This window comes from Molossus molossus, unplaced genomic scaffold (assembly GCF_014108415.1).
Source record: "Molossus molossus isolate mMolMol1 unplaced genomic scaffold, mMolMol1.p scaffold_m16_p_11, whole genome shotgun sequence".
NCBI lineage: Eukaryota > Metazoa > Chordata > Mammalia > Chiroptera > Molossidae > Molossus > Molossus molossus.
Window position 1 is genome coordinate 69,216,153 of NW_023425346.1, and position 26,861 is coordinate 69,243,013.

The following is a 26,861-nucleotide window of genomic DNA, read 5'->3' on the forward strand; positions in this document are numbered from 1 at the left end:
TGAGATGTCACTTTACACCCACTAGGATGGCTGTAATTTTTCAAAACAATTTTTACTGATTTTTTTGAAAGAGAGGAAGGAAGAGAGAGATAGATAGAAACATCAATGTGAGAAAAAAACATCTATGAATTGCCTCCTGCATGCCCCTACTGGGGAAGGAGCCTGCAACTCGGGCATGTGCCCTGACCAGGAATCAAACTCTGTCCATGGGACGATGCTCAAATCCACTGAGCCACACGAACCAGGCTAACTTTTTTTTTGGCAAGCATGTGGAGAAATTGGTACCCTCCCATGTTGTTGGTGGGAATATAGTCTTTGTGAAAAACAGTTTCGGGGGTTCTCCAAAACTTAAGAGAACTACCATATGACACAGCAATTCCACTCCTAGGAGTATATCTCCAAGATATAAAAACAGGTGTGCGAACAAGTGTCTGTACACAAATGTGCAGAATGGCACTATTCATAGTAGCCAAAAGGTGAAAACAACCCAAAAGTCCATAACTAATGAATGGATAAAATACACCAAATACTTTTATTTCATACTGTATATTTCTTGAAATGTTCAATACTTTTTCTTCTTTGCCCTATTATTGCAGTCAGAGGACTGGGAACTGCCATTCTTCACAGTCCTGTAACAAACTTCCTTTGTTGAGGGGTATTATTCTGTTTTACTAAATGACTTCTACTTGTTTTCACAATTTTAATATTCTGGTTTATCGATGATATTAGGCAATTGTCATTTTGGTAGTAATGGTTATCATGCTTGGGGATTTAGAAGATATTTGCTTCAAAACATGTTTAAGGTAGTTGTCCATCTTTTCCTATGTTCTAGAATAAAAAATAACATGGGAAATTTAAAACACCTTATCTGTAAATCTATAAAAAGTATTTAACAGCCCTGGATGGTTTGGCTCTGCAGTTAGAGCGTCAGCCCATGGACCAGAGTCCTGGGTTCGGTTCCCGCTAAGGGCACGTACCTCAGTTGTAGTTTGTCCCCAGCCTTGGTTGGAGTCATGTGGGAGGCATCCACTCGATGTGTGTCTCTCTCACATCGATGTTTCTCTCTCTCTCTTCCTCCCTCTCTCCCTCCCACTCTATCTAAAGATAAATGCAAAAGGGTCCTCGGGTGAGGATTAAAAAAAAAGAAGTATTTAACAAAAAAAGTATAAATTTTATAAATCTAATTTATATTTTCAAATGAATCATCCTGTTGATTATCTGAAGAGACAGCTATTAGTTTCTGTTTATGTGTTTTTCTTGTTTTTATAAATAAAAACATGTATTAGTGAGACTTAGGGATCTCTCTGGTGCTTTTAGCTCACAGCATCATCCTCCAAAGTTGTAGTTCTGATTTACTTCTATTTTTAAATGTTTGCACTAAAATTTTATGCCCCCATTAACTACACACACGTGTGCACACAGCCTTAATGTTTAGTAGACTCCTCCCACACACTTTTACCAATACTTTTCTATTATGACAGACAATCAAAGTAGGGAATGCTTAAGATATAGCAAGCCATTACAATCAAAAAAACATAATCTTAACTGTTTCTCGAGCTTCACAAAGCACAAATGGGATTTCATTATCTCCCCTGCCCCTTCCCCACTCTCTCCATCCCAACTAAGACCTATTGAGAACTATTTCTCAAAAAATGATTGAAAGGCTAATAGTACCTGAATCCTAAGAGACACGCTTCTTAAAATGCACTCTCAGGCCACCCATAGACTAACTTAAATCAGAATCTCTGCTTTGGATAATTGTTAATTACAAGAATATCTTGATACCAAGCCCAACCAATACTGCCCACATACAACATCAGGGTAAGGTGACCCTATAATTTATCATACAAACTGGGGCATTTCGAAAAGTGAAAGAAAATGCTATTCTTTTTTTTATCCTCACCCGAGGACATTTTTTCATTTTTTTGTTCAGATAGAGTAGGAGGGAGAGAGAGAAACATCGACATGAAAGGTACACATCGAGTGGCTGCCACCCTCACGACCCAACCAGGGCTGGGGACAAACTTCAACCATGATACATGCCCTTAGCGGGAACCGAATCCAGGTCTCTCTGGACCGCAGGCTGACGCTCTAACCGCTGAGTCAAACTGGCCAGGGCAGAAAATGCTATTAATAATTACACCAAGACTATAGATATAAACCAGGGTGTACAGTCAAAGCAGGGTTCCACTTTGAGAATTTGGCTAGTTTTAGAATTACTTTCAACCAGTAACTTCATTAAAATTATTCTAAAATGTAGTGAAGAGCATTACACTAAGAGCTGAAAATATATCTAGTCCTGGTGCCCAGTCCAGTTGGAAATAAAGCACATGACAAGAGGCGATAGTAGCAAAAATAAATAATACATGAGTCTCTCAAGAGAGAGATGCAAGTTTTGAAATGGGCCTTAAAGGGTCACTACTGTTTGGAGGATGACAGCCATTCTAGGCCATGAGAGATGGTAAAAAAAAGATGCAGAGCCTAGAAAACCTATGTTATGCCTGGTGGGTGGGAAACAAACCACTTTTACTAGAGTATAGGGCTTTTATAGGCAATGGAAGATAAAAATAAAGTTAGGAACCATATGCAGAAAATTTTGATGGACAACCACTGAGCTTTCTGAGGGAATTCCATAAACAAAAAGCAGAGTTGACAAATACAACATGAGTGTTCAGAAGAGATAAAAAGGCATAGAAGATACATGGGTGAAAAAAGAATAGATATCACATAGAGGAGGAAATAATAAATACTCAAGAAAAGTCAACAAGAGACAGAAGAGATTTCAGGAATGGCAAAAATGTTGAAAGTATAGAGACTTAAGAAAGTGGGTGCCTAAAACAAAAAAAGAAATTAAAATAATCATGAAGAAAATATTGACAGCTAGATTACCAAGTGGCATTATTAAAATAGAACAGGAAATAAAAACCAAATTAAAAAGATGAAAGAAATACAAGACAAAAAATAGAGAAATACATTTATATGGCTCAATAAACTAAATATAAAACTGGAAAGCCAGGTAGGCGATAAGGAAAGAAAAGAGGCTAGCCCTGGCCTGGTGGCTCAGGTGGTTGAAGCATCATCCTATATACCAAAAAGATTGTGGATTTGATTCCCGGTCAGGGCACCTACTATAGGCAACTGATCAATGTTTCTCTCTCTCATATCTCTCTCACCGCCCCCCTCTCTAAAATCAATAAATAACATATCCTCAGGTAAAGGAAGCTGGAAGCAAAAGAAATGAAAAAGTTTAATTTGAGGCAATGGGCTAGCAGAAAAATCGTGTTAAGGAACACAGGATTTCCATGCCCAGCCGGTGTGGCTCAGTGGTTGAGTGTCAACCCATGCCCCAAGAGGTCACTGGTTCAATTCCTGGTCAGGGCACATGCCTGGATTATGGGCCTGATCCCCAGTGGGGGGCATGCAGGAGGCAACCAGTCGATGTTCTCTCTCACCGATGTTTCTATCCCTCTCTCTCTCTTCCCCTTCCTCTCTCTCTAAAATCAATAAAAAAAAAAAAGAACACAGGATTTTCTATAAAATTAAATTCACTAATAATGAAAAGATCAAAGGACTATACAAAGATACATATGTGTAACAACATGTGTCTATGTTCATGTTAGGCTCATGCATAAAGTTCATATTTAACACAGAATTTCAGAGTTTGGGGAGATGTGAAGAGTTGCTAGAGGAAGAAAAAAATAGCTTGCATTGAAGATGATTACACATGCAGTAAAAGCTTACATATTTGGTCATGACAGACTTTACATAAGAAATCTATGACAAATTATCATACATTACTTGAAGCAACACTATACAAAAATTTTTTATTACTGTAGCCTTATGATTTGCTCCCATTACCACTGGAATCTAGACCAGTAATTTACAACTGAAAGAAATAACTCTTCCTTCCCCAATACATTTGGAAAAGAGAAGAGGGAGTGATTTCTGGTGGCAACAATAATGGGAGGGTCCCTATGTTTTCCAAGGCAAAGCACAACCCAGCCCAAAATGCCAAGGGAGATCCTGATGAGAAACAGTAAGTGGACAAAGAAGGTTACTTTGTCTTGTATGTTTAGATAACAATAAGGTTAATTTTTTAAACTCAATTCTTGTGATAAATTAATTTGACTCTGATAAAGGTCTTTAAATTCCACCTTGATCTATTTTAATTCAGAACTAAAAAATAGAACTATAGTTCTAATAAAGATATTTTAGTTATTCTAATGCTAAGATTATTATTTTTTTAATCCTCTCCCGAGGACATTTTTTGATATTTTTTTGTTTAGATAGAGTGGGAGGGAGAGAGAGAGAGAAACATCGACGTGAAAGGGACACATCGAATGGTCGCCACCCACACGACCCAACTAGGGCCGGGGAAAAACTGCAACCGAGGTACATGCCCTTAGCGGGAACTGAACCCGGGTCTCTCCAGACCGCAGGTCAACACTCTAACCGCTGAACCAAACCGGCCAGGGCTAATGCTCTGACAAATGATGAAGAGGTGGCCAGGAGAAAGTCATTTTTTAAAAACAGTAGCTTCAATAAGTACCCAGTTTTCAAAAAATAGTTAGGTCAAATGTTAAGCTGAATGCATGTATTTGCATCATTTAACCACCAAATATGTCCATGCAATTTTTATACACCCAAAGTTTCCTAAGGCAAAGCAATTTAAGTTGACTTAAAACTAAGAAGGGCCCTGGCCGGTTTGGCTCAGCAGTTAGAGCGTCGGCCTGCGGTCCGGAGAGACCCGGGTTCGGTTCCCGCTAAGGGCATGTACTTTGGTTGCAGTTTGTCCCCGGCCCTGGTTGGTCGTGCAGGTGGCGACCACTCAATGTGTCCCTTTCACATCGATGTTTCTCTCTCTCTCTCTCTCTCTCTCTCTCTCTCTCTCTCTCTCTCTTCCTCTCTCTCCCTCCCACTCTATCTGTACAAAAAATGGAAAAATGTCCTCAGGTGAAGATGAAAAAAAAAAAAAAAAAAACTAAGAAGGTCTACAAAGATTATAATGGCAATATACTTAAGTACTGCAATGGACTAAAACACAACAAATATGAGTTCAACAATGATTCTGAAAAGTATACTAGGAAACCAACTTATTATTATGAAAAAGAATTTAAAATAAAATTGATAATCAAGGGAAAAAATTAAGCACTTATTTTCACTATATAACCTACCCAAATGAGTAATCAAATAGAAGATGGAGGTAAGTTTCTGTTTAGAAATATATTCCAATGGCTGCCAGCATCACAAAGACAACCAGATCTTATGTACCTCCTAACAGAAAAGCAAAATGCCACCTTTGAAGCAGCTTTGTCAATAATAATAATGGTGATGGCACACCTGAATTTGATCAAGCCTCTTGACCTAACTCCCCAATTTATAGGAAACACTGAACACAAAGAAAGATATTAAACTATGCTAGAGAAATGCAATAAGCAAAATCCAGACTGAGAAACTCAGCCCCATTTCTTCATTAAAGAAATTGCAAAACTGAAAAGAAAGGAAGAGGAAACTTACAGACTAGAAGAGATATAAAAGACATCAATCAACCACAATGTGTCAACTTTATCTGGAAATTGATTAAAATAAGGTGTGTGTGGAAGGTATTGTCTAAAACATCCATGAAACACTTATAAATCTGAACAGAGGAACTTCAATAAAATTTTAGACGTGTTAATGACATTGTGGTTAAATTAAATGGAGTCTGTATTTGTTCTGAAAAACGCAGATGAAATGATGTCTGACATTTGCTTCATTAAAATATGGAGGGTGTTATAGACGAAACAAGGTTGGTCAAGGGTTCAAAACTGGGTGAAAGCTACAAAAGGATTAATCACACAAGTGGGTTTACTTATATATGCTTCAAGTTCTCCATAATAAAAAGTTAATTTTCAAAAATTAAGAAACCTCAGCAGGAGGGAAAAGAGATCATTTGCGGCATATTTATTTTAGGATTTAAAAACAAAATGAATACTTGGCACAGTCCTCTAATGGATATGGGGATATTAAGCATCTGGGAGGATATAACAGAAATGGCTTTTAAATTTTTAAACAGACACTGCTGTAAATAAAATGAAGAAAATCTACAGGTACACTAGTTCAAACTGCCATTGAATTTCACATTGATCAAATGCATCTAAGTTTGTTTCTGAACCCTTCAAAATGCCAGATTTTTTTTCATTATTACAGCCGGTAAATTTACTACAAGCATATACATCACAAATCCAACAAATATTACCAATACCCTTAGAAACAAGTATGAAACAAAAATAAAATCATAAAGCCAAGGACTTATGGTGCCCTCTACATTTTGTTGTTACTTCTGTTTAAATTGAGAAGACCTCAGAAAGCAATAGGAAGCTATAAAAAATATGTAGTCACAATATTCTATGATCAATTCTCTAAGGGGACCCTGAATAAATGGATTCTTGACCTACTAAAATTTAATGTGAAAAAATGATCCATTTGTAAAGGACCTATAAAGATTGTAAATGGCAAAACAAACTACAAATAACCACCCTCAGAAAGGGAATGAATGGTGTTTATAAAAAGTGAGACGCATGGATGTACCGGGAGGATCATCATGATGATTTATAAGTAAAGGAAAATAAAATAAAAAGGTAACAAAATTCATGTTTCCCTAGGCCTTTCATTCAGACCGAAACATGTGGAGCTTTACTCCCAAAAGCAATTTCAGACTAGAGATGTCTTTATTTTTCCCCAGACAAGCAAGAAGTTAAACAGAGTGACAAAGTATATTTGCTCTGGGACAGTGAAGCAGCAAAGAAACTTTGGAATGGCATAAATGATCCAAATCCCTCCAAAACAGGCAAACTAAACCTCAGACAATGAATGAACACAACATTATAGTAATTTCTTTCAGAGTTTTGTTTGTTGCCAATAATCATAAAATTAGAACAATTATTATATACACCAAGGACCAAACAGAGGGAACAGGCATTTTTAAAAATTTAATGACCCTAAATTTGACCATATGGCTATTATTAAGGTTAATCACTTTCTACTGACCATCCAAAACAGGCACTAAAAACAAGCTTATGCTGTTTACCATATAACCTTATAAAACCCATGAAATGTTAACAGGGAGAAAAATCTCAAAGCTTTAGAATTTAACTTCATATTGTATTTAGACAAGATGCAAGCACAGTGACTTGTAAAACTCATTATTTTCATCATTCTAAAATGAACAGGGGAGCAGGAGCAGGGAGAAGGGTGTCAATGGGGGAAAGAGGAGGGTCTTCTGTAATACTTTCAACAATAAAGATAAATAACATTTTAAAAAAATAATTAAAATGGTAAAAAAATAAAAATAAAAAATGAAATAATAAAATAAAATGAACCATATAAACATAGATCACCCAGAAAAAAATTTTGCAAAGTGAACCAGCTCCTCTTCAAAAGAGACTCTTAATCCACATATTGATATCTAGGAATAATTTTTGTACAAATTCACAAGCTTAGGAAAAACAGTGCTTAAATAAACTATGAACTTATACAAAACAAGAGAAATTAAGAGGAATGTAATATAATGGCAAGTTTCCGTAAAAAAAAAAAAAAAAAAAAAAAGATTTAGTACTAGTATTAAAAAATAGCAAGTGTAGCCCAGCCAGTGTGGCTTAGTGGTTGAGTGTCAACCCATGTACCAAGGGGTCACTGGTTCAATTCCTGGTCAGGGCACATTCCCATGTTGTGGGCCCATTCCCCAGTGCGGGGCACGCAGGAGGCGGCCAATCGATGTTCTCTCTCATTGATGTTTCTTTCTCTCTCTCCCTCTCCCTTACTCTCTCTCTAAAAATCAATTAAAAATTAAAAAAAAAAAAAGCAAGTGTACATGTTGCTGAGAAATCAGCATTAAAATTCTCATAAAATCCTAAGTGATTAGAGCTTTTCTCCATAAAGCTAAAAATTCTTATCTGCAGACATTTTTTCCCAACTTCAAAGCAATTCATAAACATGGACTGCTTCACAATACCCCCCCAAAAAAAGCAGAGATAGATTTAAAGTTATTCCTTAGCCCACAGGAAAGCCATACACAAAGAACTACAAGGCAGAGAGCAAAGATTTGCGTTTTCCATTATGATCATATTCAATCCCTTACCTTCTTCCTTACAAGGAAAAAGACAATCAGGCAAGAAAGTTGGCAAGTTGGAGAATGCTGCCTGAAAAGAAAATGCTTCTAAATATTTTTTTAAGTAGAAGATAAAGAAAAAGTCTAGCACTCCCAAGACAAAGAAGGAAGCTCACTTTTCTCTAAAACCCCTACAGAAACAGTATTTTGGATCCTTCAAGAGACTATACGCAAACAAATGAGATATATTTATTTACATTAAGCATGCACCTCCAGACCCCTAATCAACTCTGAATCCTTTTACCAGATTTCTCAAGCAGCACTACACAAAAGCGAAAGTGCTTACTTTCATGTCAAAAGCAAGCCTAGATTTTTGCCCTGCATCTGTTGTGTATAGGAACTACATATGTGACATCTGGCAATTTTTTCAACAACTCTTAGATTCAGTTTTGAAATCTAAATAAGAATGATACTTATTTCATAGGGTTGTTTTGGAAATTAAACAAGATAGTTTATTAGTAGGTATTATACAATGAAATCCAATACAGTATCAGGCTAGTGCTCAATTATTTCCTCTTTCCACTTTTGCAGTGACAGTGAAAGTCATCTATTCATGGAAGTATATATCCTTTGTGGCAGAGAAATTGATTTCTCACTGAATCCCCACATGCTCCCCCACATTTTCCAGCCACCTTGCAGTCAGTCAAGGCCACGTGATTAATTCATGTCTTACTTCCAGACCAAAGCACTTCAAGGCTGGCACATGACCCTCCAGCTCTCTTGCCTGGACACATGTTCCAAATGGCAGAGCTGTAAGACGCAAGCAGCATAGATCCAATTCAACAAATGCAAGAGCTACCCAGAAGAGTTCTAGATATACAGTAGACTTCATAGGAGCAAGAGAAGTAAAGCTTTATGTTTATATATTATAAGCCTTCTAAGTTTGTTTGTTAATGCAACACAGCTAACAAAATTTAGCATATCCTTTTACAGTTAAATTGCCTCACATGCTGCAAGACAAAATGCAAGCATAAAAATGGCAAGTCCTGTGTTTAAGTATTAAAGGATATCTTCCTTTTGCTATATCTAGAAAAAAATTGAATGATTAAAAGACGATCTGATAGCAAAGTGGAAAAGTAATTCAATATATACAGAATAACTTCAAAAAAAAACTAATACATATAGTTTCACCTTAAGGGGAAAAAAAATCCTAAAATCAAGAATATAAATTGGCCCTGGCCGGTTTGGCTCAGCGGTTAGAGTGTCGACCTGCGGTCCGGAGAGACCCGGGTTCGGTTCCCGCTAAGGGCACGTACCTTGGTTGCAGTTTGTCCCCGGCCCTGGTTGGTCGTGCGGGTGGCAGCCACTCGATGTGTCCCTTCACATCGATGTTTCTCTCTCTCTCTCCCTCCCACTCTATCTGTACAAAAAAAAAGGAAAAAATATCCTCGGGTGAGGATAAAAAAAAAAAAAAAAAGAATATAAATTGTTTTGGTTAAGCATACAAATTTTACAACAACAAAAAGCAATGATCCAAAAATAACAACTGAGAAATTGAAAAGAGCTATTAGGAACAGGTAAAAGAAAGGAAAGCAGAGCAAGACTTTAAAACACCCTTTCACCATGAGTAAAATAGCTGTAGTCATTTATCATTGTAACAGAAGTAGTGTAGGGCCACAACTGCTTATGCACAATTATGTAATCCCAAAAGCTCTGAAAAAAAAATCAAAAGCTTTTTAAAAATAAGTTTGGAGCAAAATAATTTGGCAGTAACACCAAACATGAACTAACCTGAAACTATCTGTAGTCTCTATTTATCCCACTTAGTATGAATGCTCATACATTTCTGATATAGAAATATGAATATTTGATTATGGAGTGCTGCCCCAGATCCCACTGGGGGTGTTACATAAAACACACACACACACACACACACACACACACACACACACACGCCACAGCATATTCCCTTTCTAAAATCTGAAAATCTCTGCATTCTGAAACATATCTGTCCCCAAGGATTTGAAATAAAGAACTGTGAACTTATAACAATAGAAACAAATAATTTCTGTAATTTTCTTAATGAATATAAAAAACAAATGAAACTAAAACTGAATTTTGATGATTTTCTAATGGTAGTTCTCCTTGATGACACTTCGATATTCTTAGTAGAACACAGACACAACCAGCCTAAAGTTAGATCATGTTGGGGTATAATTAACTAGCAGAACACATAAAAGAAATAAAAATACTGCTGTAAGCATTTCTGGCCTCAATAAACCATAATTTTAGCAGGTCCTCAATATAGCCATTTCTGTGAGTTCACATAAGAAATACCATACTCGCCATGGCCAGTTTTCTCAGTGGTTAGAACATCTGTCTGTGGATCAGAGTTGAGAGTTCAATCCCTGGCTCAGTCTGGGTACTACAGGAGGCAACCAATCTATGTGTCTCTCTCACACTAATGTGTGTCTCTGTCTCTCCTCCTCCCCTGCCCACTCTACCTAAAAGAATCAATGGAAAAATATCCTTGGGTGAGAAATTTTAAAAAAATAAATAGTACCATACACATACAGGGTGTCCCCCCAAAACTGTATAGAGTGTCTATAGATTCTATTAGAAATAAAATTAATAAACACTGGCTTTATAATTACACTTTTTTGGTGTACACATTTTTTGGGACACTCTATATATTAAATAATAATATAATATAAACTATAGCACAAGAACGGTGGGAGGTAGGAACACCAGCTCTTAGGAAGGTGTAGGAGAATATATTAAGCACATATAACTAATAAGATGGGCAAATGATGCAAAAATTCAAGAGGCAAGATAATCAAATAAATACTGCAGCAGGATTTCTCAACTTCAGTGCTACCAACATTTTAATCCAGATAATTCTTTGAGTGAGGGGTTGTCCTAGGTACTGTAGGGTATTTAGCAGCATCCCTGACCTCTACACATTAAAGGTCAGTAGTAGTCCCCTTGTTTCCCTAGTTGTAAAAGGCAAAAAAGTCTCCAAGGCACTGCCAGTAGTGGATGGGTTGGGGCTGGGGCAAGTAGGGAAGCAAAAATGGCCCCCAGTCCAAAACCACTTATCCAGAGGCAAGAGAAAGGTTAAAAGTTTAAAGATGTTTCTTCTACATTGTAACAAAATGTCAACTATACTTCCCTGTCAAAAGCAATATGGGAAGAGAAAAAAAATTTTTTCTATTTCTCTACATCTACAAGTGATTTTATTATATGTTTTTAATCTTAATTTTGTAAGGAAGACAAGAATGGAAGATCAAGTTCTCCATTCTCATTCTTACACTATATAAGCAAGAATGACTTGTTGGTTTCTTATGAGTAAACTTATCCATCTGCTGTTACTGCAACTCATTCAAGGAGGGAATGAGGTGCTGATTGGTTTCCTATAGAAAGGAACACAACAATCTTTGGTTTCCTATAGAAAGGAACGCAACAATTTGGGAGTCTTGCATGTAGCTGCAAATTATATTAACTTCTTAAAATGTAAACACTGTTTACACCCACTTTCTAATTACATTATCTTCATTAAACTTAATAGATCCCTAATAAAAATATGGCCTTTGGGGGGGAGAAGAACAGTTTTCAATCATATCATTCTTTTAGAAAAAGTTTTTAGTCACGACAGCACTGAATCCTTCTGCCACCTGGCATAGATGAGGGAAATAATTAGGCTTACTGTGATTTTCAATTTTCTTTTATTAAAAAGGGTAGTTAAATACTTCTGAATAATATTAAAAATTGAAAGTATGAAAAATGTAAAAAAATATATGGGATATTTAATAGATTTTCTCCACTCCAAAGTCATTATTTTTGCCTGAAATTTATATTCCTGTCAATTTAACAGACTTCAATTTATTTATTAACACATCTTCACATGCAAAAAGCACTGTGTGAAGCAAGAGATACAAAAATATATGAGATTCCTCCATTCAAAGGAACACTAACTCTTGCAAAAGGTAAATAATTATAGTATACATTAGTATAGCATATTATGTATTTACAACTGTGTTGAAGCAACTATTATCTTAGTGAAAAGTAAAATATTTAAAATTATCAGTAAAGTCCAAGTACCAAGAAAATCCTCATGATTTTTAAGATCAATGCTTATGCCAAAATTTAAGTAATTAATTATAGTAAGAACTATCCATTAGTAGATGACCACAGTAGGGTGGGACTGAAAATACCTTCAATAAGAGTAGTTTCTGCATTATTTATTTGTTTTACAAATCAAGCTTTCAATTATAATTATTTGTATAAAAAGGGAGGTCCAGGACTTTTTTCTGAAGAGTTGAAAATAAAAGGACTGGGTGATTCCCTAAATAGAATTTTGTTTTATAAAATAGCTCACATGTCTACTACAAACAATACCAACAATTAAATGTATAAGTAAAAAAGAAAACCATCTCTATCTGTGGGAGAGTTTACAATCCAGCAGTAGTGCATAAGCAAGCAACAACGCTATGTAGATATCATGTTATTTTTATCATGACCTGCCTTCATCCCCCAATTAGAAAAAGCTTCCAGATATCTCCTTAGATCACAGACAAGGAAAGAATACTATGTTTAGGTAACTGGTAAACTATATCAATTCAGAATCTAAATTTTACAAATAATGATATAATCTCTATCAATAAAACTGCAAATTCTCATAATAAAATATTTAAAAGGAAAAACAACCATCACCCTTATATAAAGATTTTGCCATTGTAATTTCCTACAGTCAAAACAATCTCTACTGAACTAAGGAGCATTAACCTTATACATATTCCTCTGCCCAACATTCTTATTTTCTTTTTTACTAAAGTTCTAAGCAATTATTTTTACCAATATCAAATAAACAACTGCTTGATATGTTCTTAATACATAGGTGCTAAAATCATTAAAATGAAACTATTCCTAAGTAGGATACTGATGTACTGGAGAAAATGCAAGCAAGAATGAGGGTAAGCTGCAAAACTCTCTCCTACTTGAATCATGCAGTGGCCACTTTATTGACCCAATGTCTAACTGTTACAAAACTAAAACATACTAACTCATATGATCCTCACAACTAAGCTATAAAGGGGGTATCATTTTAATTTCCATTTTACAGCCAACTAAACTGAAAGAACTATTTGATAACTTATCTAAGGTAACAAAGCTAATGAACACCAGAGCAGAGGCAGGAACCCAGACGGACCAGCTCTAGTACCAATGCTTTTCAGACCTTAACGTATATACTATTCACCTGGGAATCTTGTTGAAAATGAAGATTCAGATTCAGTACTTCTGCAGTGTAGGAACGCAAGATTCTAACAATCTCACCTATGGTGCGGATGCTGCCTGTCTGAAAATCACTCTCTGACCAGCAAAGTTCTAATCTACCCTAGAAAATGGTGAAAAGTGGTAATAAACCTCAAAAGCAGGTAGAGTTCATCCACAGACAGAAGCTTATGACTAAATCAAGGGGTTGCCAATTTCTGGTTTAGAACTTAATTTCCCCTTTTATTAATTATTTTTAAAAAGAAGGAAGTTAGCAAAAATTGCAAGTATTATAGTACCTGCTTTCAGTTATTGCGCTGTAAATATATTAATACACTAACTTGATACTATAACACCTCCTTTCCAATAAACCTTCCCCATACCCAAAACTATTTATAAATGTCACTGGATGTCTTCTTTAACATAAATTCAATCTGAGCATATTAAAGAATACTTTAAGAATGTATATTTGTACTTCCACATATAAGGAAAAAATCAGAGATTGAGTTAAAAATCCAGCATCTTTCTATATTTTTGTCGCTTGTACAAATGGTAACTGGGAGGGCAAGAACACACTTTGGGAAACAGGTGGAACATAAGTATCTGAATAGCATGCACCTCACTCAACAATTCTATTCATTAACATTCTCTAAAAACATAAGGAAATATCCATACCACAATTTCCCTTCATTCTCATCAACTATTTATACACTAATCTAGATTATAGTATCTAAAGAGTATAAATTAAAGCCACAAAATATTATGTCTATGTTGGGGATGCTTTGGCCTAAGGCACTCCAATACCTAAAAACTGAAATGCCATCAAATCACTGGAAATAACATTATATCAAACTTTTATACTATCAGGAAAAGAAATATCAATACTATCAAAATATATTCAAACAAGTTTAAAGCCACACACATAATTCAACAATTAAATCTACCCTAAGATCACCCTATGTGTATACAATATTAAAAATGGCTATATAAGAATTTTTTATTAATTAAAAATATAAAAGGATTTAAGAGAAATCCTAATCTAGCCTGAATAATTTTGGTGTTGCCGAGTTTTCTTGTTATTTCATTCAACGTTTTCCTAAATGTACAGACATACTTTCATTTCTTCCCTGAGGAACAAATAAACCTGTCACATACTTTGACTAACTTGTAAAAATCATATTCAAAACCATAATGGAATTCTGATTAACTACACATGAAATTCAAAAGAATTAGGTTTCACTGATTTCAATCAATATGAATTCACATATTCTAGAACTTATTAATATAGAATCCCACTTTTAATAACATAAATTAAACTACATAATCACCATGAAGCTAAAATTCTCACTGATGCACCTGTGAATTACAAGCACACCATTATCTATCACATACCAGACTTGAGTAAATATACAATACAAATTTGGACTTAGCTGTCAAAAATCCTAAAATGCCTCCACTAAACACTCAATATTCCAAATTCCTACTCAAGGACAAGGACTAAATATTCCACCCAAAAGAATCTGAAGACACTTATAATAAAACACACAAAAGTATCTGGATATTTTGTATGTCAGGCATGTGGAAGAAAATTCCCCAAACTAATAAAAAACAACTTCTCCCAGTCCCCTACTAAGACTCTTATTTTCTGTTTTTTTTTTTCTTTAATTGCTCATACAATCACAAAGAAATGCATACAGGGGGACAAAGATAGACTTACAGTTGTAATACTAATAAATAATAATACAATAAACTGTACAATACTCACAACTATGAACCTACTTTTGCCCATACCTGCATATTAGAAGAACTAAAGAACTGAAAGATGTCAATTCCAATAGTTGGCAGTAAACATAAATTGTGACAAGGGAAAGCAAAGATGATGTATTTCATGTCATCGTTCATAAGCAAGCCCAAAGATTTGCTATTTCACTAGTCTAATCATTAAATGTGAAGTGTTTATGGACTGGAATGAAATCTGATATACAAAGAGGAAAATAAAAACAAGCTACATTTTCCATCTCCTAGAAAGATTCTACTTACTTCCTCTAAGTAATCCTCAGTGACCTTGTGGAACCATTCCTGGATTAAACTGTACAGCATATTTCTTCAGCAACTGCAACACTACAATATTGCTCTAAGGGCATTCAACACATGTCTACTGGGCTCTACGTTTATGCATATACACCAGTTTGGGCCATTTGCAGAAAATAAACAGAAACCTTTAAAAATATTTGACCTTACGTGCAATTTTAAAACATTAAAGGGTTTTGAAGTGATAGCGCTTTACATCTTTTATAATAGGAAAAACCAAAATACACTCTGCAAGTTAAGTCGTTCTTCACAGAGCAAATTTAACTTGACTCCCTACTAAATGGCTAGATTTGATATACCATTTAGAAGCCTGAAAATACTTCAATTTATTTATTCTCTAAAGCAGTGCTGTTCAATAGAAATACAATGCAAGTCACATATGTAATTTAAAATTTTCGAATAATGATGTTAGTATGGTAAAAAATAAGTGAAATTAAGTTTAAATATTTTATATAACCCAATATATCCAAAATACTATCATTTCAACATGTAATAATTTTATCTAATCAGTAAGATTATTCTACATTTTTTCCTTTGTATTAAGTTTTCAAAATCCAAGGTGTATTTCACCCTCTGTGTATCTCATTCTGGACCAAACTGAAGTGGTCAACAGCCACAAGTGGCCAGCAGCTACACCACTGGACAGCGCAGGTCGTAATATTTTCAGAGCTGACATACCACTTGGTCTGTTTAAAATTAGTTTACATTTATGTTTCTTTCTGGAACCGAAATGGCTGATTACAAGTATGAGCAAAACTGTTAATTCACTGGATAAATCAGGATCATATGGCCTCATCTGAGGATCCAGTTAACACGCATAGTAAGAAGCAATTGGATTATTATACCCTGTTATATCTTAAATAGATTTCAGGGATAGGTCTCATCATCACAAGAGAAAACAATGTGTAGCAAAAATACAGGTAAGACAAGAAAACATTTCATATCAAATCATAACACTGCCTCATTTCTAGCAGCCACTCTCATTCTTGAGCACATATCTCTATTCAAGTTATCTGCAAGGCTGTTTTTCTAAGTTTTATGAATTTTGAAAACCATAAAGTAACTACTGAAAAACACAGCACTATGTAAGAGAAATTGAAAAAAACATTTCAAGGAAAAAATTATCAACCAGTTATTTCAATGCACCTTATACCAACCAAGAATCAATTATCCTACATGAGTTTCACTGAAATAAATTCTTCCCACAAACTGTAATTCATCTACTGCCTGTCTGTCATACACATATTTCAAGTAGTTAAATTACTAAGAATTTTCCCAATTAGGACATTTGATTAAAATGTAAATAATTCCAACAATACATTGTCTAGAAAACATCTAAAACCATTAGCTTAGCACATAAAATTTGTCCTTAAGCAAATTAATGAATAAATCAAACACAAACAACTACACTCATTTACTGCATTTACATTCTGTAACATATTCAGTGATTTCTAAATTTGGAAGATGAGTTCAGATTGCACACAAGCAGTAATTTAAAAGCTTAGCAAAATTTTAGAAGTTTCTGCAATATACTTCTGAATAAACACACACTAAAGAAATATTACAACAGAAAATCAGCACTGTTCATACCAACTCAGTAAAAAGCACAAAGCAATACATTCCTAAGTCGAAAATGTATAATACATGCAAAAAAGTATTTTTTTCTCCCAAATTTAATTCACCCTAGAAAATGTTTGTTTAACCCACTTGCAAAGCTGAAAAGCAGCAAATGTAGTCTCTTCAACAGCACACACATCCAAGGACGATACATCAGTTTCTTGATATTTTTCCCACAATTTCAAATTAAATCAACAAAATTTGTTTCTTACCTGCAGTTAGGAGGAGGATCAAGGGTTATTTCAGCTAGCTCCTTCTGAATTCTGTTAGTGAAATGAGAACAGACAAAAAGGATTTGAGATAGTCTACAGAATAACCGGGGAATTACACTGCCCTCTACCACCATGCAGTTAAATGCAAGGCTGGCTTTGCCTTCAGTAATGCTAACATGGCTGCTTCCTCTTTGTTCTCAGAGGCATAACCCAAATCCCTTAACAGAAACTTTGCAGCTTTTTTTCTCACTTGCTACTGTAAATAAGTAAGACATTTACACCTGTTTTGAGAAATAGTCCTCCACTAGCACTCAGTAAAGGATATAAAATCTATTTTAAAACACTTTTTACCAAAGAAATTCTCTTTTCAAGCTTATATGCAAATGAGACAAGAGGGGAGGAGGGAAAGCATTAGAATATTTGACAATGACTTCAAGTCACTTTTACCGAGGTAAGAATTAACAAACTACTGTCCTTACACATTAATAGTTTTGACAATATTTTATCTGTAAAAAAGAAGTTTAAAATTTACAAATGTCTTTACCAGTGAAAAACTTCCAAAAGACTCTGGCATAATTTAACCTTATCTGTTTTCCCTGATCTTAAGTACAGCACTTAAATTTAATAAATTTGAGGAGAAAGGAGATAAGAAGATATACTATATAGCTTTGAGTAAAGGTGGGAAGCAGTTACTGATTTTATTCAAATTGAAAATGCTTTTTAAACTTAAGATGTTTAAAATGTTCCTCAATAAGATTACAACAAATTGACAAAAATTGTAAATTACTCCAAAGGCTGACGTTATTTAGTAAAATACTCTTAACACTTAATTAATGTTACACGAGATAAAAAGCCATAGGGAAAAAAGAGGATTTCTGAATCACTACAAAACACCAACATTTTATCTGTTTTTATATTTTCTTTCTCCTTTGGTTGTGATCAACAAAATGTCAATACTGACAAATATTGTAGGTACATCTGATGTATAATTACTACAATTCATGGATATTCCACTACTACTACTGATGGGAGTCCCACCTGACAGAACATTATTTTCACCATCACAGATAATAAAAATCAACAGGAAACAAATGATCTTTCACTTATACCCAACAAAATATGTTTGTCCTGCTGTTGAGTATTAAAGGGTCAAGCACATCCACAAGTTTTAGAGGGAAAAGGCACAAGGACAATAAAAGTTTTCAATCACCAAGGGCCACCTAAAATTGTAAATGTCACTTACCAGTTTTATTTGCCCTCCCAGGAATTCGGAGGCATAACCATAATTTAACTACCAAAAAATACCTGGGATGAATGGCTTAAAGTCACGTTTGGAAAACTGAAAGCAGGCTTGAAGCACAGTTTTTAAATCTGCTTTCAAATACAGCCAAGGCCTCGAATTTACCAATTTCTAGCCAACGTGATTGTTTCTGATCAGTAAGTTTCATGAAGAGTGGCATAGCTGATCTGTAGAAGTGTCAATTTAACATCCTCAATGTACCAGCTCCTTTGGGTTCACCAAATTTTCCTTGCCAACTCCTTCAAGAACCTGTCAGAATGTTAGTCCAATCTCTACTCAAGGACACTTTTACTGAAGTTACCAAAGTACTGAGTAAGTTTGCTTAAAAGTATAATTCTAGGGAGGTGGCTCTTATCCCACCTAAAGAATGACAACTCATTCAAGTACAAATAAAACTGAAGTCAGTAATTCTGAACGACTGCTACTGATGTGAAACCGACAAAAGTGTCCAATCATTTGGAAGACAATCTGACAGTGTGCTTAAGCCTTCTTTCACACATTACCTTTTAGCACTAGTGGATAACTTAGCAGTGGTTTTGCTAGAGAGTTTGGTGTTTTTCTTCTGCTGGGTGGCAGAAGGTTTTCTTTCTTCTTGTTCTTCAGGCTCTGGAGCGGCTGGGTCCCGCTGGTCTGCATCTGAACTACCACTGCTGGTGCTGGGGCTCTCATCATCGGACCTTTGCCTATCACTGGACATCTTGATGAAGTTATTACTTGGAAAACTTTTAAGAAGAAAAGGGGAAAAGAAAGAAAATGTTAAGTCTAAGAAATAAGCCAGTAGCATTTTCTTCTCCTAATGTTCACCTGAAATCGTATTTTAATGATAACGCTTCAAAAGTGTCCACACTCATCACAGCGTACCGCAAGGTTACAGGGGAGGTGATGTGTCTCACAACGCCAGCGGCCAGGGATTTACCGAACTCAAGTTAGGAAACCCACTCGCATTTTTTTCCATCCCTTGGACAATCTATCAATTGTCTACTTTCTCAGAAGGCATAAAACAGATTGGCCAGGGAACTTAGGCAACGAGCATTAATAACATATGACACACTGTAAATAACAGATCTCGCTGAAAAAAATGTTAAAAAGTCACTAATAACGTCTAAATATTTACACACTGACATTGGTCAAAGCTACCAAATTCCCCTTCCGAGAGGAAAACATACCCTGTTAATCGCCCATATGCTTATTTAAGGTGGCGATTCCTCCTCTGTGCACGTAAAGCCTTTAAATACAACACTTAGGAATTTAAAAATCAACTAACAAGCTGCTCTAGCCGTCCCCACGGCCAGCAGCGAAGATTCATCCGGCCAAGACCGAGCTGCCACCCTGGAAAAGCAGAATCCAAACTGCACCTTCTGCAAAGCTCCCCATGCCACCGAGGTTCCTCGCTCAATCTTTACATCACGGACCGACATTTTGTCCAAAATAACGAAAAATATATATACAGCAGAGGAAAAACAAACAAACAAAGCCCCAAGAAGTGCAACAAATTTCCGCCCCCGCGGAGGCGAGCCGCGGCCGGCGGCGGCGGCCACGCAGCTCCGCGGCCCTTTGTGGGGAGGGCCGCGCGGGGGCCGCGGGCAGCGCTCGCCGCGCCGGGCGCCAAGTGATGCGAGCAGCCCGGCCGGCCCCGCCGCGGCTCGGGGACACCGGCGGCGCGGGCGCCCGGCGCGAACAAAGCTGCCCGCCCCCGCCCCCTCCCCCACCGCCGCCGCCCCGGCCGCCCCCCACGCGGCCCCCGGCCCCGCCGCCTTACCTCGGCCGCCCGCCCGGCCCGCTCGCGCGCCGCTACGGTGTGGGGGAGGGAGAGAGAAAAAAACCCTTCCTTAAGGAAATGGAGGCAGCTGGGGGGGGGAAAGGGGGGGGAGGGAAAAAAAGAAGCCGAGGAGGCTCTGGCCGGGGAGTGTGGAACATTGAAAGTCGAAGGGGGTTGTGCAGTGCCGGGCTCCGGCCGGAGGGTGGCGCCGCCCAGCGCCTTCGGGAAAGGGTGGGGGGGGAGCTCGGCTGGGCGAGGGCGCGAGCTCCCGGCGAGGCGGAGAGGACGCGGGAGACCCCCGCGCGCTGTGGCCTCCCGCCGCCGCCGCCCGGCTCGGCTCCTCCCGGCCGCGCAGTCAGCAAGTTCCGAGGCGAGCGCGGGGGGAGGGGCGGGCGCGGCGGCGGTGCGCGTGCTCGCTGCTTGCCTGGCGGAGGGGCGCGCGCCGCCGGCGCTCGGCGGGCGCGAGCTGTTCCCGCGCGCTCCCGCGCGCTCTCTCCGCGCCTCCCTTCTCTCGGGGGGTGCACGCGTCCGCCCGCGCGCGGCCAGGACAAAGAGCGCGGCGGGGACCCGGCGGGCTGGCCCCTGCCGCCCTTGGCCGCGGAGCCAGTGCCTGAGAGGGCGGGCGGGGGCGCGGGCGCCGTCTCGCGGGGCTGCTGTTCCGCGGGGTGGCTTCCGGCCTGAGCCCGCCTCCAAAGCGAGGCTGCCCATTGGACTACCCGCCCCGCAGGCTGGGGCCGGGTGCCTTCAGGGGAGCGGCCCGAGGTCATCCCCCCATTAGCCACATCCCCTCAGCAGAGCAGGGCCAGGTAGACCTCGGGCCCCCACGCCTGGGCAAGGGCCCTGGGCGCATGGTCGGGACTCTGCTGCCCTGGAAGACTGGAGACGAATAGGTGTCCTTGAGGAGGCCAGGCACGCAGGTGCAGGAAAGCTGCCTTTTGCCCCTCTGGTGAGCTAAGGGGGCAAAATGAGGTCTTGGACATTGAGGGAGGCATAAAGGGATTCTATCTAGATTATGGGCCCTGCCTCTGCTTCTCTTTGGCCCTCAGCCTGTCAAAAGGGAGCAGCCCTTCGGATGCTTTGAAATTTTAATATTCCAAAACAATTTTTAAAATGTCCCGTTCGAGATTGTTTAAAGAGGAGGAGAGTTAGGGGCCTCGCACCTGACAATCTACTGCGGGAGTATTCTGAAGTGCATGCTCGATGCCAGCTCTGGAAGGAGAAGCCTGGACTGCTACTTGGTCAGAATGTCCCCACAGGTGAGGATAGTGGAGGTTTGCGTTGTTCTATCATTACCTCTTGCAGACTCCAGGTTGACTGCTGTTTTTGCCCTAGGCGCATACTTGCCAGAAGTACAGAAACTTCCTGTTTGCAGCCCAGACTTCTCCAGCTACTGAGAGCTTGCTCCAGTGATGGAGCCCCAGAGGAATTTGTGGATTCCTCTCCCACAAGTGTCCAGGGGCAGAGGTGCTGGGAGAATGTGGAGTTCACAGAGGGAGTGAGAATGGCAGTCATAACAGATGAGCTAGAGTTAAAGAAAAAAAAATGACAGTGAGCCAACGCATTTACTTATTTTTCTTCCAAACAAAGTTTTTGGTAGAGGGTTGCTTACAACTCTAAAGAGTAAGTTAACATTTCTGTAATTTTCTAAAGATGCAGTTACTCAGTGAACTTTCTTGAGTGCTATACTGCTAGGTGCTAGACACAAAATGCACTCATTCAATTGCTGTATGACTAAAGCCAGGTCTCCATTCTGTGCTAGAAGCTCCCAGTCCAGAAAGGGAGCAGTTTCTTCAAGTTCACCAGATTGATAAGGAGGAAGGCAACTCTAGTCAGAATGAACAGCATATCTCAAGAAAGAGTGAAGAAGGACTATGGTGTTTATGTCAACAAGCATTTGATTTGGCTGAATCAAAGGAAGCTTGTGGAAAGAGCTCGTTAGTGAAAATATAGACAAAATGTACCCCCACCCCAACTTTTACATGGTGATGCTACAGCAAAGGTCAGCCAATTGTGTTTGGACAGGGGAATGGGAAACTGGGAAAGAAAAGCTCTATATAAAAGTGGATTCTTTTAGGAAATTTAATATCACAGAAATAGCCCGAAGGCCCAAAGGCCAATTGCTGATAGGATTTGGGTGGGGCCGGGAGATTGGGAAACAAAGAAATTTAGCTGTGTTTTGGTAGCATCTTCTAGAGAAGAAACAGTATTGAGCTGAAAAGTTGAGACTGTATTCTAATATTCTATCAAGTTTATGTGACCTCAAGGAAGATACTTGCAACTTGATTTTCACATATGTAAAAGAAGATTGTAGCAAAAGTTCTAAATCCTCTGTTGCTCATAAATTCCATGATTCTTCAGTGAGTTTGAAGTCACAGAGTTCTATTCCACATTAATTCAACAGAATACTTAGTACCTACCAAATGCTGGGAAATTGGAGTGAGATATGGGTGCTGCTCCCTCCGAGCTCAATGGGTAGTGGGACAGCCAGAAAAGTAGGCTGCAGAATGAGAAGTGCTGTATTAAAGGAGTGAATAGAATGAGTGAAGCATTATTAATTATCAATTAATAATTAGTAATGTAATTATTAATGCAATTTGGGGTCATAGGCTGTGGGTCAAAAGAACTAACAATGAACTGGGCCAGAAGAATCAATGGGTGACAATATAGATAATGCTCTTGGCAAAGTACCTGGGACATAATAGGTGTTCAACAGTTCTTACCATATTATTAAAGTCACCATAAAGAGAATAAGTGGCCCTGGTCTGTTTGGCTCAGCGGTTAGAGCATCGACTTGCGGTCCAGAGAGACCGGGGTTCGGTTCTCGCTCAGGGCGCGTACCTCGGTTGCAGTTTGTCCCCGGCCCTGGTTGGGTTGTGTGGGTGGCAGACACTCAATGTGTCCCTTTCATGTCGATATTTCTCTCTCTCTTCCTCTCTCTCCCTCCCACTCTGTCTGAACAAAAAAAAAAAAAAGAGAATAAGTGGCTCTGTAAGGTTAGGGAGAGTGATGGCCTACCCCCACAATGTTAGGTTCCCAGCTTAAAGGGTCATCCAAGTGATTCTTTAAAGCTTACAGCTCACATCAAGATAATATGACCATCTTGACCAGAAGCAACTTGTAAATTATGAATTGTTTCTAACATGAAGTTCTTCCGCACAGGACACCCTGTTTTGAAATAATTTTCTCTCTTTCTTGTTTTTGCCATGTCTATCCTTGAAATTAGGAACCATGATTTTTTGTTTTATGTGTGTTGTGTTTTGTTTTGTTTTTCCTCACCCAAGTATATTTTTTCCATTTATCTTTAGATACAGTGGAAGGGAAGGAGGGGTGGGGAGAGAGAGAAACATCGATGTGAGAGGGACACATCGATTGATTGCCCCTAACCAGGGCCAGGGACAAACCACAACTGAAGTATGTGCCCTTAGTCAGAATCAAATCCACGACTCTTTGGTCCATGGGCCAACGCTCTAACCACTGATCAAAACTGGCCGGGGCTTTTGTGTGTGTGTGTTTTTTTTTAATCCTCTCCCAAGTATATGCTTAGAGAGAGGAAGAGAGAGAGAAACATCGATGTGAGAGAAAAACATTGATTGGCTGCCTTCCACATGTGCCCTGACCAGGAATCTAACCCACAACCTTTCAGTGCACAGGACAATGCTTAACCAACTGAGCCACTCCAGCCGGGTGGGATCATGTTTTATAAGCACTCCCGAGGGTATACAAATTCGACCTATTGCAAATTATTCCATAAAGTATGTAATAAAAAATTTCCCATACGACTCCTCTAAACAGTACCACAAACAATACTATACTAACTACCACAAGAAGATTGTTCCCTCTCAGTCTCCTGTTTTTCTTACTGGTTTGAGTCCTACCAGCTTCTCACTCTGAGTCAGAGGTAAGGGAAGAGACACTAAATGTAATTGCAATAGATGTTGCCACAGTGATCTCTTCTCCCCCTTTCTCCCAAATGTGACCAACAGGCACCTGTCATTAAGGGTAGACAAGGAAGATTCCAGAATCCTTTAGACCTCCCTAGCTTGGGAGATATTTTCTCCTGAGCCTTCACTGGGTTCCAGTGGTATTTATGTACATAAGTATGTGTGTGTATAACCAAGAATGCTGTAGGAATATATTATTTGAGTTACCTACAAAGCTTCTGAATTGAGTGATTATAGAAGTTACAGGGAGACTACAGGTTTTTCTAATCACCCACCATGGCTAGCAACATATCTAACACATAATGAATGTAAAATAAACACTTATGAATTTGTTTTGTTGATTTCAGAATACTTTTTTTATTCACTCAGTAACTTTTCTCAGTATCTCTTCATTTTACCTTTCTCTTTTTCAAGTTGTTTCAGACACTAGCTACCCAGTTACTTCTATCCTTTTGTACTCTGGGTATAAAATTTTCTATTCTACCCATGAAAATGGGATTGGTTCACTAGGAAGTTATTTTTTTGGCCCAGGTTTAATTTAAGAATTTATGTTTGCCATTGTAGTATCAGTGTCTCTGGACCCCCAGAGTCCAATGAACTCATTGCTTGACATCACTGAGTTTCTCCACTGTGCCATGTATGGAAAACCTGCTGCTAGGCAACAGACCCTGGGCTGGGCCTTGGCAATGGAAAGCTACATAAGCCTCCATTTGACACAAAACTCTGATCATTTCCTGCTTTTCTCCTTTGAGATAAGTCTAAGGGAGGGTAAATATCAAACAGGGCTCACATCTCTATTCCATAAAGAGCTCATACACATTAAAGGAAAACGTAACCACCTTAATAAGGCAAAAGGCGTACACAAAAATATTAAAATACATTTACTTAACCTTTGTAAAAAACAAAAAAACCCACCTCGACCTAGCTAGTTTTCAAACAGAAAACTAAAAGGTGATACGTATCAAAACAACAAAAACATGCTTTAGTTATTTTAATTACTGCTGGCAAATAGGGGAGGAAGTTTTCCCTTTGGCCATTCCAGTGACAGTGAAAATTGGTACAAGCTTTTTGAAAAGCAATTGGAAGCTTGTGTCAAGAGCATTAAATATATTCATACCCTTGAACCAAATTTCTCCATTACAAACAAATGTATCTTAACGACTCATCCCAAATGTGAGAAAAATTGAAAAATTAGAAATATTCAACTATAAGAAAATGATTACATAAATTGATTTACCCATACAATGAAATTTGCAGTTATTAAAATATACAAATGAGGAATATGAAAAATTATACAAGTGAATTATGATAAAATGTTAATGCACCATATCTCTACAACTGGCAAGACAAAGATATCTGAAAGGAACATACTCTAAAAGATTAACTATGCCTATATTTTAGAGCAACTGTGAATAAGCTTTTTAATTACTTTCATATTCAGTTCTTTTCTAATTTTTTTAAATAAACAGGTACTCATTTTATAATGAAGAAAAAATGTGAATAAATACAAATGTGTACATTTGGTGAAGATAAATACTGTTTAACCATTTGTTTTAACATTTTTTTTCTTTATTGATTTGAGAGAGAGAGGAATGGAGAGGAAGAGAGAGAGAAACATCGATGAGAGAGAACATCGATTGGCCACCTCTTGCATGCCCCACACTGGGGATCAGGCCCAATACCTGGGCATGTGACCTGACCAGCAATCAAACTGGCAACCTATTGGTGCATGGGTCAATGCTCAACCACTAAGTCACACCAGCCTGGCCTGTTTAACCATTTTAAAATACAGTTTTTTAATAAATGAAAAGAAAGAATGAAAATTCAAGCAGACTTTTAGAATTTGTGAAAATTTTAAGATTGATATAAGAAAAAATAGGCAAGACCATTTTCAAAATCCTTAGAAAGCCATGTGAGAGGCCAGACACTACATTAAATAAAACAATAAGCTCGGGCTCAGGGACACGTAGGTCACTGAAACAGCAGTAACCAAGAATTAGATGATTTATATATAACAAATGAGACTTTACCTAAAACACAGAAAAATGAAGGAATATTCAATTAATGATATTAAGGTAACTAGTTACCAACACAGAAGTTCACTTAGAACCATGCCTTATACATCAACAAAAATTACACATAAATTCAAAAGTAAAATTTTTAAAGTCACTCCTTAGAAAAATTAGAATAATTTGAGTACTTAATGTAGGCAGAGAGGAGTTATGGTATGCTATGCTAAAAACCAACAGAAACAAAAATTACAGAAGAAAACACGTATTTGACTGGGTGCAAAAAATTGAATCCTCAATATACTTTCTGACACACATCTCTCGACATGCACCAAGTTGAAACAACAAAATAGACAAAACAGTTTACACTATGAAAAGAGATTACTATATATCACATATAAATCTGTATAGACTTACAAAAATATCAAATCATCATGGACAATTAAAGGACATGTTAGAAATTTGATATTAAATTACATATTGCCTTTAAAAATCTAAGAAATGTATATTAAAATGAAGTATTACATTCTTGTACATAAAATGGGCAAATCTAAAACCTGTATGAAAAAAAT

At 37.9% G+C, this 26,861-nt stretch overlaps 1 protein-coding gene across 7 annotated transcripts in view; it reads right to left on the minus strand.

The window, feature by feature from the left end:
- UBE2E3 (ubiquitin conjugating enzyme E2 E3) overlaps positions 1-20,706 on the minus strand; it is a 114,123-nt gene extending 93,417 nt beyond the window's left edge. For 5 of the 7 annotated variants that reach the window (XR_004958628.1, XR_004958629.1, XR_004958625.1 and 2 more), the window contains exons 1-3: positions 20,340-20,429; positions 19,084-19,302; positions 17,281-17,331 (exon numbers count right to left, since the gene is read on the minus strand). Coding sequence is in view for 2 of the 7 variants with exons in the window: in XM_036253506.1 (XP_036109399.1) it covers positions 17,281-17,331; positions 19,084-19,277 (245 nt within the window). In the remaining 5 variants the exon portion in view is untranslated. Of the gene's footprint in view, positions 1-17,280; positions 17,332-19,083; positions 19,303-19,935; positions 20,045-20,339 lie in introns of those variants that run through there. The other 2 variants (XR_004958626.1, XM_036253507.1) reach the window with 2 other exon arrangements.
- Positions 20,707-26,861: the final 6,155 nt, after the last annotated feature.